This window comes from Rattus norvegicus, chromosome 12 (genome assembly GCF_021556685.1).
Source record: "Rattus norvegicus strain SHRSP/BbbUtx chromosome 12, alternate assembly SHRSP_T2T, whole genome shotgun sequence".
Taxonomy (NCBI): Eukaryota; Metazoa; Chordata; class Mammalia; order Rodentia; family Muridae; genus Rattus; species Rattus norvegicus.
The window spans coordinates 18,758,130-18,771,098 of record NC_141545.1 but is presented as its reverse complement, the minus strand read 5'-3'; the positions used below and the strand labels follow the sequence as shown (position 1 = coordinate 18,771,098).

The 12,969-nt window shown below is 53.3% G+C and overlaps 1 protein-coding gene across 1 annotated transcript in view; it reads right to left on the bottom strand.

Moving 5' to 3' along the window:
* Window positions 1-4,876: 4,876 nt before the first annotated feature.
* Window positions 4,877-12,969, bottom strand: part of Radil (Rap associating with DIL domain) — a 63,904-nt gene continuing 55,811 nt past the window's right edge. Inside the window, 6 exon segments of the mRNA NM_001037218.2 lie at window positions 4,877-5,291; window positions 5,445-5,584; window positions 5,868-6,007; window positions 6,841-7,192; window positions 7,475-7,665; window positions 8,574-8,724. Coding sequence (NP_001032295.2) covers window positions 5,186-5,291; window positions 5,445-5,584; window positions 5,868-6,007; window positions 6,841-7,192; window positions 7,475-7,665; window positions 8,574-8,724 — 1,080 coding nt within the window. The 3' untranslated portion in view covers window positions 4,877-5,185.

The window sequence follows — 12,969 nt, the reverse complement described above, 5'->3', positions numbered from 1 at the left end:
GGATACTAAAGCCAACGTGGGCCTCATGTTCGGGGAAACGTGTTTGTTGCCACTAGACCTGCTGTGTTCTGACCAAACTCCCCACCCTAGTTGGCCCTGGACAGATGTGCTCACCAAGTTCCCTCTGAGGGCGGGCTCTCCTGTAGCATGGGTAGAGGGGACAGTGGCGTTTGTCTTGCTCTTCAGTCAGGAACATTGGTGGTTTAAAAAAATTAGCCTTTTATGTGAGTGTTTTGCCCGCATGCATGTGAATGCACCATGCACATGTTTTGCATACAGAGGTCAGAGAGCATCGGACTCATTGGACCTGGAGTTGCAAGGTTGTGAAAACACACTGCCCTCTTCTTGGTGGACACCTGGCAAAGCTAAGTGCCGGCTCAGATGGTACTGGCGACTCTGGTCAGGTCACCTGGGGGGGGGGGAGGTGTGGAAGGCTCACACACGCTATTCAGCCACTCTAGAGGACAGGACTGGCCTGGGCTGCAAGCTACCTTTAGTATGTTGTAATCATCTTTCATACGAATGCTTGACAACCTACAAGCACACACACACCATGGTTTTAGCATGTGGTGTGCATTTGTGTGCACGTGTGTGCATCTGTAGCATAGAGGCTGGAGGTTGATGCAGAGTGGTTTCCTCAGTTGCTCTCCACCTAAGTGAAATTTCTTATGCTCTCCTTGGGAGGGGAGTGCGTGCGTGCGTGCGTGCGTGCGTGCGTGCATGCGTGCGTGCGTGCGTGCGTGCGTGCGTGCCAAGGAGGTAAGGACAGATTTTGAGTCTGCTCTGCCCTAGGGATTGCTCTCAGGTTCTGCACAAGTCCTCTTACCCCCGATCCATCCCATCACACAACCTTGTATTTTAAAATAATTTTAGTTTTGAATGAAAAGTTGCTTTCGTCCAGTTTATTCTGATGTTTCCCCTCCCTCCCTCATCTCTTCCCAGATCCTCCCGCCCACCACCCACCCTTCCAATTTCACATCTCTCTGAAGAAAACAAGCAATCGAATAGAAAAGGTGGAAGGAGATAAAAAACAAAGGGGAAAAAAAGAGACTTTTCAGAAAGCAGGGGAAACACAAATGCAGACAGACAGACACACACAAACAAGCAAAAGACCAGTAAGGGGGCAGGGCACGCAAACAAAGCAGTTATGAGATCTCAAAAACATGTTAGCCATCTGCTGCTGGGCTTGGGGCCTACCTGTAAGTGTGGTTTGTGGACCCAGCGAGGCTCCCTTGGAGACACTAATCTTTGCGAATGGTTGTTAGTGGGAGCTGGTTTCTTGGTTGGGGATGGGAGCTGGAGTCTACTTCCTCCTGTACTGGGACCTTGTCTGGCTTGGCTCTGTGCAGGCCCTGTAATGCTGTCACAGTCTCTGTGAGTTAATGTGTGTATGTCAGTCCTGTTGTGTCTGGAAGCCGGTCTTAGGTGTCTGTCATTCACCCCCTCAGGCTCTTAACAGTCTTTCTGCCTCCTCTTCAGCATAGTTTCCTGAGCCCCGAGGGGAGGAATTTGATGGAGGGAGGTGTCCTCATTAGGGCTCAAGAGTTACAAGGCCTGTCACGCTGCATATTGTATAATGGAAACCACTTTTTTTTGGGGGGGGGGACAAAGGTCTTTCACTGAAGCCAGAGCTCATATGCAGCTAGCACAGATTGGGTTCTTCCTGTCATACACACACACACCAGACACATACAAGCATACACACACACACGCACACACGCACACACACACACACACCAGGGCAGGGATACACACACACACACCAGCATTGGGGTTACAGGCAGCCAGGGCGGGGATACATACACACACACACACACACACACACACACACACACACACACACCAGCACTGGGGTTACAGGGGTCAGCATTGTGCTTTTAGACCAAGGATGATAATGTCTCCTTATGCTTGTGCTTTTTTTTTTTTTTTGGTTTTATGAATTTCTAGATCTTAAGCCCACTCTCCAGGATCAGAATGCCATGGTGGTGACACCCCATCTCCCTGTGAGCCCCTAGTCTATGCAATCTGCCCAATGTATAACTGAAAAATTGAATCGCGTGTGTCAGCAGGTATCCCTGAATTTATCTCCTCACTGTGTCGTCCGACCAGGATCATGCTGGCTTACTGCAGAAGGCTTCCTGCTTGCATTCTTCCAGTCATGTCTGCAGGAATGTGGGATCCCCTACTCTGCTCCCCAGCATGGGGCTTGTGACCAAAGGAAGAAAGCGTGAACCCAGGAATCAGAGTCTGCACCAGCTGCAGCTCCTCAGCTCTGGTCTGGGCTGTAAGCATTTCGTCTGGATGAAGCCATGCATTTTAAATGTCCTTTAAAAAAATTTAGGGACAGGAGACTGGAGAGATGGTTCAGTGGCTAAGAGTGCCTGTGATCTTGCAAAGGACCTGGGTTTGGTTCCCAGCACCCACATAGCAGTCACATGTAACATGATCAGTTGCAGATCCCGCACCTCTTCTAGCCTCTCTGGGCTTCTGAATATGGCTGACACCCACAAATTCATGCAAGCACACACATACACACATAAGTCAAACAAATCTTGAAAAAACAGATTTGGGGGCCAGCAAGACGACTCGGTGGTTCCAGGTTCCTCTGCCAAGCCTGCAGACTTGAGTTGAAGTCCCAGGATGTACATGGTGGAGAGAACCAACTCCCATAGTTGTCCTCTGTATCTTCCCGTGCACACCATGGCACGCATGCATACCTCACCACCCAGTCCATGCACACAAATTAATGAAAATGTAGTGAGATCTTAAATATACACATTCTCCAGCATCTTGGGCATCACTGAGTTGTGGCTGCCTATCCAAACTGGATACAAGCACACACACAGGAGACATGCAGCCACTGCAGCAGGTGGACAGATGCAGCCACTGCAGCAGGTGGACAGATGGAGCCACAGCAGATGGACAGATGCAGCCACAGCAGCAGGTGGAGAGATGCAGCCACAGCAGCAGGTGGAGAGATGCAGCCACTGCAGCAGGTGGACAGATGCAGCCACTGCAGCAGGTGGACAGATGCAGCCACTGCAGCAGGTGGAGACATGCAGCCACTGCAGCAGGTGGCCAGATGCAGCCACCGCAGCAGGTGGACAGATGCAGCCACTGCAGCAGGTGGACAGATGCAGCAGATGCATTGCAGCTCCCTGTGGTAACCAGGAGCGTGCAACATAGAGAAGCAAGAGGGCTTAGTATTAGGGCCAGTCCAGGCCTGTGCGCCCTCCACAAAGATTGCTTTCCTGTTTGCAGCCAACTGGGACTCCTTTGTACCAAGGATCTCTGTTTCCTGCTAAAAATATGAGAACCTTGGGCTAGAGAGAGAGCTTAGTGGGTAAAGCCCTTGCCCTGTGTGCATGCGGACCTGAGTTCCAATCTACAGAGCCTACATAAAGCCAGCTACAGAAGCACATTGTCCGTAGTCCTCATGCTCCTCCAGTGAGATGGAGAGAAAGGGAATACCAGAGACTGTCAGGGCCCCCAGCCTGGTGCACACAGCAGGCAGCAAACAAGAAAGAGCCTGTCTGAAGGAAGAGGGGTGAGGGCTGACATCTGAGGTCGTCCCCTTCCATCAACACATGCTGTGGTACCTGTGCACCTGCACACACAGGCAGACACAAACACACACAGATACACAGAGAGAAACACGCACACAAACGGATATACACACAAGTACACACACCAGTTTTAAAAGATGAGGTTTGTGCACACTGAGCACATGGATGTGGCTGCTAACCCTGCTGAAGATGTATGGCACAGCCATGTTTGTTCACACCCCGCGGGGGCCTGTGCGAGCCACATCCCAGCACACCAGCCGCTGGCTGGAGAAGGAAGCTGGCTTCCCAACAGTGTAAATGGTTGTGGGTCGGGAGAAAAGCCTGGGCCCCCAGCTTAGTATTAGTGTTTAACCACCTACTTTTGTGATCAGTGGCAAGTGGGTTAGAGTAAGGGGTCATCTCAGCAGGGAGAGATGGCTTAAGCCTGGCTGGGACCCAAGGCGACATCAGCTAGATCACCTAGCTGTCTCCAGGCCTACAGACCCCTTACTTTGGAGGAGACACTATGTATGCAATGTGATTGGGTGCAGGGAGTGGGGAGTGGTGTGTGGGTGGGGAAGATATGGATGATTCACACTGTCCCAAAACTCAGACAGCTGAAACAAGCCTGCAGGGACGGGGAGCGCCCTGGGCTACCTCCGCCACAGCAAAGCTCCACGCTGGCCCTGACCCAGTCTCAAAGGAAGGACCAAAAGACTGGACCACACTGCCTCAGGGCTCTTGTTTCCTGGCTGCAAAGAAGCTGCAGTCCTTGGGTCTTTCAAGTAATCCCATCTATAGCCTAGCTTGAGGGAGGCTGAGACAGGAAGATAGAAAGAAGTTCACAGTCTGCTTGAGCTACAGAGCAAGTTCAAGACCAGCCCGGGGAACTCAGTGAGAACGCTGCAAAACAAAATACAGGGCTGGAGAGATGGCTCAGTGGTTAAGAGCACTGACTGCTCTTCCAGAGGTCCTGAGTTCAATTCCCAGCAGTCACATGGTGGCTCCAACCATCTGTAATGGGATCTGATGCCCTCTTCTGGTGTGTCTGAACACAGCTACAGTGCACTCATATATAATAAATAAACAAATCTTTGGACTGGGGTGTGGCTCAGTGGTAGAGCCTGTCTAGCATATTAAGACCTCTAGGTGCAGACCCAGGCCCAGAAGCAAGGGAGTGGGGAGCTGGGAGCGACATCCATTACCGTCCACACTGATGCACTTGAAGCTTCTCCTTGCTGGCTGGGCAGGCAGGCTGGACATGAGGGCCACTGGCTTCCCTCAGTGTTGCCCATGTGCTCTGTACCACAGTGCAGACTCTACATCCCCACTATAAGAATACGAAAGATAGTTTATTGAATCTAAATTCTCCATTAAAGCCTTTAAACATAAAATCTCTGTAGGAAATGTCACAACTTAGTGTCATCTGTCATATAAATAAATATACACTAAGATGCACACTATCAACAGGTGTCCTCAACGTGAGGCCACAACACAGGGACGCAGTCAACTTTACAACTCAGGACTGGCTGGACTGGGGAGTGAGGGAGGGGCAGGGCGAGGGGTGCCGTGGGTGGCTGTTGGAGGCACCTGGAGGGGATACAGGAAGCAGGTGGTGGGGGCAAGGGTCCATTGGTCTATTAGGAAGGGGGTTTGCGGAAGCGGATTTTCTTGGCCGTTTCCATGTCAGACTTGGCAACCAGAAATCGCATCTTCTTGCCTCCATGTCGGATGAGATCCACTGCCCTGAAATCAAGGACAGACATGAGGCTGGCAGAGGAGGGAGCAGCGGCCTCAGTCCCAGTCACTGCCTCTCCCTCCCTGGGATGCAGGAGTGGCCTGTCGGTGCCCCTCACTTCCCTGGCTAGTCCTGCATCTCAGGCCAGCTGTGGGGCCTACCTCATGTAGCTGACACCCATCAGGCTGCTGCCGTTCACCTCCAGGATTTGGTCTCCCAGGGACAGCCGTCCATCAGATGCCGCGGGGCTCCCAGGAAGCAAGGTCTGTATGTAGAGTCCCGGGGCCTCCAGAGGTGTGTGCTGGGGAGAAGCAGGGGCCTCAAGATGCTGCTGGTGCTGACACATGCTCTCCCCAGAAGAGACCTTGTACCTCACCCCAACCCTCCCCCTGAACTTGTGGAACCCATGCCTGGACCTAGCCAGGTCATAAATTAGGGACCCGGTGTGTCCCACAGGAAAGCACTGGGCTCCCAAAGGCAGGCCCAGGAGACAGTCCGGGCCTCTGTCACCAGCCTGACTATGCTCACTGTAGAGGACGAGTCTGCAAGTAGCGGGGGGGAGGGCTGAGGTCCAGGGTCCTCACCATGCCATCGATCAGGCCCATCCCCAGCCCCGAGGGGCCTCGCTCCAGCTCCACCATGAACACGTAGCAGAAGTCCTCTGTGCTGGAGCTGGGGCTGGAGGCCTCGGCAGGAGGCTCAGCCGCAGCCTGAACCGCGTCTCCTGGGCAGAGAAGACGGAAGGAAGGGTAAGGAGCCACTGGGCTTGGAGGGTAGCACTCACCCCTGACTCAGCACACGGGGAACCTTGAGAAGACAGAGATGTCTCACAAGACAGGACAAGTGCTCCTGGATCGCCAGGAAGAGACCAACTGGACAGAAAGTGACAGCAAGCCCAGGGGAAGGGACAGGCCTAAACTCAACAGGACACTAACCCCTCTGAGGCCAGGGACCAATGCATTTGAGCAGCCTAGCCTCCCACCACCTCTTCACTGTTGTCTCCTCCCTCCCGCCACTAGGATGTCACCGTCAGTTCATCCTCCCTGAGGCTGCCATTGTACCAAGACCCTGCCATAGACCCCAGTCTAACAGGCCCCCCTCAAGGCCGTGCCTCCACAACAGAGCTCATGTCTGTGTGGGAATCCCAGGACGGAGCCTGATCTAACAATTCTGAGGTAGCCTGCCACCTTGCCCTGCTCCACCGAGCGCCCAAAGCCATTCAAACTTGGATAATCAAGGGCACAATCAAGAGTCTTCACAGGAGCAGGTGGGCTGCACCTCCTGTGCACACACACCTCTCCGTGCTCACACATAAGGGCTGCACTGTGCTCACACATCTCTCCGTGCTCACACATAAGGGCTGCACCGTGTGCACACACACCTCTACATGCTCACACATAAGGGCCGCATTGTGGACTCACCTACCAGTACTGTCCCTGAACAGGCACTAGGGAGCATGCTCTGGACACAGCACTGGCTGACAGAGTGGCCCGGGGAGACCTGCTATCAAGACACGAGGTAGGGTCTGCTAACCAATCATGAGTGGACCAGGCTCACCTTCTAGAACTGCACCAGGAAGACCACCTGGTCCATTCCTCTGCCCTTCGAGGAGCGCTTTTCCACAGAGGCCGCTGGGCTCTGGCCAGGTGGGGCCTCCAGGCTCCAGGCCCAGTGGTGTGCTGGGAGGAGTGAGCAGGCAGGAGGAGTCAGTGTGCAGAGAGCCAGCCTGGGAGCCCCTGCGGTCCCCTCGGGGAGGCTGTCTTCCAGGGGGACCCTGTGCCCGGGGAGCTCCAGGCACAGGAAGAGAATGGCCAGGAGCAGTTTCCACAGCTCCTCTGCCTTGTTCTCTATTAGTCAAGGGGCAGCCATGGCCTTCCAGATGCCCCTCAGGAATTGTGTGGTACAGGCCCTGGGAAGAGAAGGTGGACAAACATTGAGGCCCAGAGGAGGGGATGGACCAGACATCTGTGATGGCTCCCTGTGAGGAAGAGACAGACGAGCCACCCAGGAGAACATAGGCCCAGCCAGGCCATGTTAGACACAGAGTGACTAAAGACACGTCCAAACCTGTGCCACATCAGAGACCCGAGGCCACTCTGTCTCAGGATGTCTGCTGCATTCCGCAGCCCACTCTAGCCCAGTGTCTGCTTTTGACAGGCCCCTCCCCACCAGTACACCTGCCCCACTCTACCTCGATGCTGTCAGGCTGGGCAGGCCCACTCTCAGGGCTTGCTTGGCCCCGCAGTCCCCACAGGAAGTGGCGGATGTAGAGCAGGTGCTGGTAGATGCTGTCCTCCGGGCAGTCGGCCTCCAGGTCCACCTGGAAGCCCTGGCTCGGCAGAACGATGGGTGGCGGGTTCTCATAGGACTCCAGGATGTCCTCTGCAGGGGAGTGAGGGGCGCTGAGACCTGGCCTGCCCTCCCTCTATCTTAGGTCCTTGCCCACCCATGGAGGACATAAGACAGCAAGACCTCGGGCAGGGTGAGTCCCAGCCTAGTCTCTTCTCTTCTGAATCCCGACTAGGCTATCTAGACTGGCAGACACCACCCCTCCATATACCTATGTGTCACTGGGACACACACATGTGCACATGGGATGTTACTATGTGCAGGTCCTGGATGGGGATGGAGACAGGAACCTGTCTGTGATGCCAGCTCTGCTCCCAGCACAGAGCCTCAACTGGGGAAGGGGAGCGTTCTGATACAGACCTGCAATAGCAGGGGCCCAATGGGATCAGGTGGGCCCAGGAGCGCGGTTTAGAGGCTTCCTCTGCGCCCAGCCAGTGGTGGCCAGGTAACAGGAAGTCAGTGCGAAGCCTATCACACCCACAGCCTACTGTCTACCAGCCTGCACTTTCTGTTACATGCTGTGGATATATGTTTATGAAGGAAGATAGGTACAACTTATAAATTGAAATGTGTGTGTGTGTATGCATGTATGTATATGTATGTATGTACATAACTCTGTTGCTCCACCAGGCATGTGAATGTGTGTAAACAGTATGTGTGCTCAGAGCTGAGGAATGTCTCCAGAGGCTTTGAAACCTCACCCTGCTGTTCATTTCCTCATCATCTGGGTGCCAGTTGAGCCCCAGGAGCAGAAGGGACACTGACACTGAGACTGGGGGGCAGCACAGTAGGATCCTGGGTGGGGGTGCTAGGTGGCAGGGGCTCCTGTGTCCCCACCTCAAGGGGCTGCTCTGGCTCTTTTCTGAGCTGGAGCCTGGGGGTCTCTGCCCTCAACCCCCCAGTCCCACTTACCCCTTGGCTTGGCCACCGGGGAGGCTCACCTGTCTGGAAGGCCTCAGGGCTCTCTTGGGCTCCTGGATCCCAAGCGCTCACAGGGCCCATGGCAGAGGCCAGTTGGTACTGAGTCAGCAGCCGGTGCAGCTGAGCAGGGTTCAGGGCAGGGAAGGTGGCTCGTAGGGTGGCCCAGCTCATCTGGGGACAAGGAGCTCAAGTTAAAGACCTGCGGGAGTTTGAGGTAGTCCCTTGCCCACAGACCCTGGGAGAGCCCTCCTCAGGCAGGGTTCTGGGCTCAAATCCACCTTTTCACTCCAAGAGAGGGCAGGCAGGAGCAGTGCAGACAGCTGGGAGTCAGGGAAGGGGTGGGGCAGAAGACACTGCACTGGACACCTATCCATGTGATGAGGTTGCCCTGGGCTATAAACTAAGACCCTGACTCAAGAAACTAGGAAGGATGAAAAGGGAGCAAAGGAAGGATGGAGGAGAGCCCATAAGTATGTGTGCCCTGGAGCAGGCAGAAACAGGTCACCTAGGTGCTGTGAGTGACTGGGCTCTGGGTAGGGAAGGCTCTCTAAAGCAAAGGGACAAAGATGGCGCCCACTTGTAAGCCCAGCACTCTCAGAAGGTAAAGGCAGGAGGATGGGGGGTTGTAGTTCAGCCTGGGCTACACAGTGAGTCTGAAGCCAGCCTAGGCTAACAACGAACTAAACAAAACCAGAACTGTCACCTGGCTCCCTGGCTCCCGTCCTGTCTCCTCCAGCTTGCTGCGTCATAGTGTTGCTCTGAAAGCCCCTCCTCTAGGGGAGGCAGCTCAGCAGGCCAGGATTCCAGGGTGGGAGACTTCATTCAGACTTGTAGCTCTTAAAAGGTTTCCCTTCTCTGAGGTTCCATTCTACTCCAGAGGCTCTAGGTCGTCCCTGTCTACAGTGCCAAGGTTCTTGGTAAAGTCGCTTTGGGTCAGGGTAGGGACAGCCTGTGGCCTCCCACCACCAGCTTCTCTGCCCTCAGCTTGGCCGCTTTTCTTCCTCTCTGTCTCGATTTCCTTGCCAACAGCCCACAGGCCTGGGCTGCGGCCATCTAGAGTCTATGCCCCAGGGACAAGCAGAGCCTCAGAGCTGTTGGAGGGACAGGAACTGACCCCAGGCCACACTCTTCCTGGCAGTTCCTCCACACACCCCTCACTTCCAAGATGCACTGGGGAAGCTGTTTTCCTTTTGATGTCTCCTCCTGTTTCCCTGGTATGTCCCAGGTGGTCAGGAAGGGAACCGGAACTAGCCCTAGCCATGATCACATCTCCCCGGCCCCTCCTCCAGGCTCCTCTGTCCGTGTCCTCCTCTCTGGTGCTTGGGTGGTACTCAGAGGAAGACTTTCTTCACTCTGAACTTCCCGCCCTGTCCTTTTCGCTTCTGCTCCTGTGGTTTCAGTTTACAAGGATTCTTGCTTGGTTTTGTTTATTCAGACAGGGTCCTGAACCAGTCAGATGGCTCGGCGGGTAACGCGTCTGCTCTAAGACCCACATGGTGGAGAGAGAATGAACAAGTTGTCCTCTGACCTCCTCATGTACACGTGCCTACACACATATCCACGTACAATAAATAAGTGTAATTAAAAATATTAATGGGACTGAAGAGATGCCTCAGCAGTTAAATGTGCTGCTGCTCTTCCGGAGGATCCAGGGTTGGTTCCCAGTACCCACACCAGGAGCCTCACAACCAGCAGGAACTCTAGACCACGCAGGTCCAGCACCCTCTTCTGTGGGCACCTGCACACTCGCTTACAAAGACACACATACATTAGATAAAGATGGGTCTTTACAAAATCCTTTTTAAAAGAACAGGGTCCTCATGAAGCTCAGGCTGGCCTTGAACTCATGGCAGACCTGCCTCGGCCTCCAGAGTATGGGAGTTACAAAGTGTGCATTGCTGTGTCACCCCCAGAAATCTTGTTATCCTATTTATAGACACATTATTATTTACAAATACGATTTTTCTCTCCCTTTCACAGGGACAGAAATAATTGTTTTTCCTTTGCAGTTGCTTTTGCTGGCTAGTCTGAGGATTATTTGAATAAAACCCTCAGGCAAAGGATATTTTCCTTTTAGAGGGTTTAGAGGAGATGACCGAAAGAATATGGGTGGACTCTGTGAGGACAGAAAGAACAAAACACCTGCTACCTGGCTCTAGGCAGGACAAGCTTGTCGCTTGTCACATCCCACAGAGGCTCCACCAGAACCTGGGCCAGCTGTCTTCACAGTGGCCTCCTGGTCTCTTTCGGCTGCAGGACTCAGTGTGGGAAGGGCAGGCATCGAGCTGAGCAGCTGAGAGCTGGGGCAGCTGAGAGCTGGGGAGTTATAGCTGCTCCTTCCTGTATGCCACCCTCACTCAGAAACCACACAGACCGTGGACTGGGGAGATGGCCCAGTACCAGAACCCATGTAAAAAGACAAATGGGGTCCCTGGAGTCCTAGCTTTGAGAAAAACAGACAGATCACTGGAGCTCATTGACTAGCGAGCCTAGGCTAGCTGGCAAAGTGCCAGGCCGAGGAGACACGCTGTCTCAAACAAAAGGTAAAAGACGCCTGAGGAATGACCTTCAAGGATGTCTGTCCTCTGACCTATACAGACACAGACACAGACACACACACAGACACAGACACACACACACACACACACACACACACACACACACAGAGAGAGAGAGAGAGAGAGAGAGAGAGAGAGAGAGAGAGAGAGAGAGAGTGAGTGCACAAATCTAAAACACACAACTTGACGGCTTTTCTCAAATGAGCATCCTTGTCCCCAGCCCCAGGGACAACCTGGAGCAGTAATGAGCAGTTAACCACCCAGAGGCCTCTCTAGCCACCACTGAGGGTTTCCATGTGAGCCCAGGAGCCCGAAGCCTGAGCTCTGCCTCCCAGACTCCAGCTCAACGGGAAGCAGACGTGAGTTGTGGCTCTTGTTCTCCAGGCTCTGCAGCCTCTCGCATACAGAATGACCAGGGCAGACTCTGTCCACACAAAGCAATTCATGACTGAGGACCTTAACTGGAACCTGGGGTCTTGCAGGAGCTAAGCAGGCACTTTACCACTGGTCTACATGCCTAGCCCACCATTTTCTTTGTATTATTGTTACTTTTTAAAGAAAGCAGTTTTATTTCTAAGTTAGAGTTACAGACAGTTGTGAGCTGCCATGCTGGGTCCTCTGGGTGAAGAGTCAGTGTTCTTCACCACTGAGCCATCTCTTCAGTACTATTATTATTATTATGTTTAGTTGCATGTGTGTGCACACATGTGTGTGCCTGTGTTTCCATGTATGTGGGTGCAGCAGGCAGATCTCCCATTCAGCTCTTTGTGGCCCCCTATTGCAGATACATGCTTGCATTCCTTCAGTGGTTTTCAAGTCCTTCAACCAGAGGACTTTGAACTTCATCTGGCTATGCAACTTGCTCTCTGAAAAAGGGTAGGTTCACCTCAGGTCACTCCATCTAAGGATGATACTTACTAATCTCTTAAAGCTGGCAACATGGTTCAGTGGTACAGCACCTGCCTAAAGGCACTGGAAGTGTGGTTCACTGGTAACACTTTCCTAGAATCCCCCAGTGAGGGGCTGGGGGCGTGGTTCAGTGGTAGAGCCCCTGCCTAGAATCCCCCAGTGAGGGGCTGGGGGTGTGGCTCAGTGGTAGAGCCCCTGCCTAGAATCTCCCAGTGAGGGGCTGGGGCGTGGCTCAGTGGTAGAGCCCCTGCCTAGAATCCCCCAGTGAGGGGCTTGGGCGTGGCTCAGTGGTTAATGCTTGTCTAGCATGCACAGGGTCCTAGGTTCCATTTCCAGCACTGCTGAGGAAAACAGAAATGTTCAGTGATTATACTGGCTAGTTTTATGTCAACTTGACACAAGCTAAAGTTATCTGAAGGGAGGAACCTCAACTGAGAAAATGCCTGCTTAAGATCCAGCTATAGGGCATTTTCTTAATTAATGATTGATCCTTAAATTAGTGATCAGTGATCCCTGGGCTGGCGGTCCTAGGTTCTAAGAAAGCAGTCCGAGCAAGCCAGTGAGCAGCACCCCTCCATGGCCTCTGCATCTGGAGCTCCTGCCTCCAGGTTCCTGCCCTGTTTGAGTTCCTGTCCTGACTTCCTTCAATGATAAAAAGTCATATGGAAGTGTAAGCCAAATAAATAAAGCCTCTCCTCGCCAAGCAGTTTGGCCATGGTGCTTCATCCCAGCCACAGAAAGGCCGAAGCAGTGATATTTGAGGAGGAAGCAAACTGAAGTCCCAGGTGCCAGCTGCCAGCCATGCATAGGCACCTGAGTTCTCTATAGTGCGTGCGGTTTTCACTTTAGGATGAAAAAACTAACCTCTGCTTTAAAACCAACATTGTAGCCATGTCGAGCAGAGCTCCTCGCCCCGGTGAGATGGTTTAGCACATTAAAAAGGCTCTTG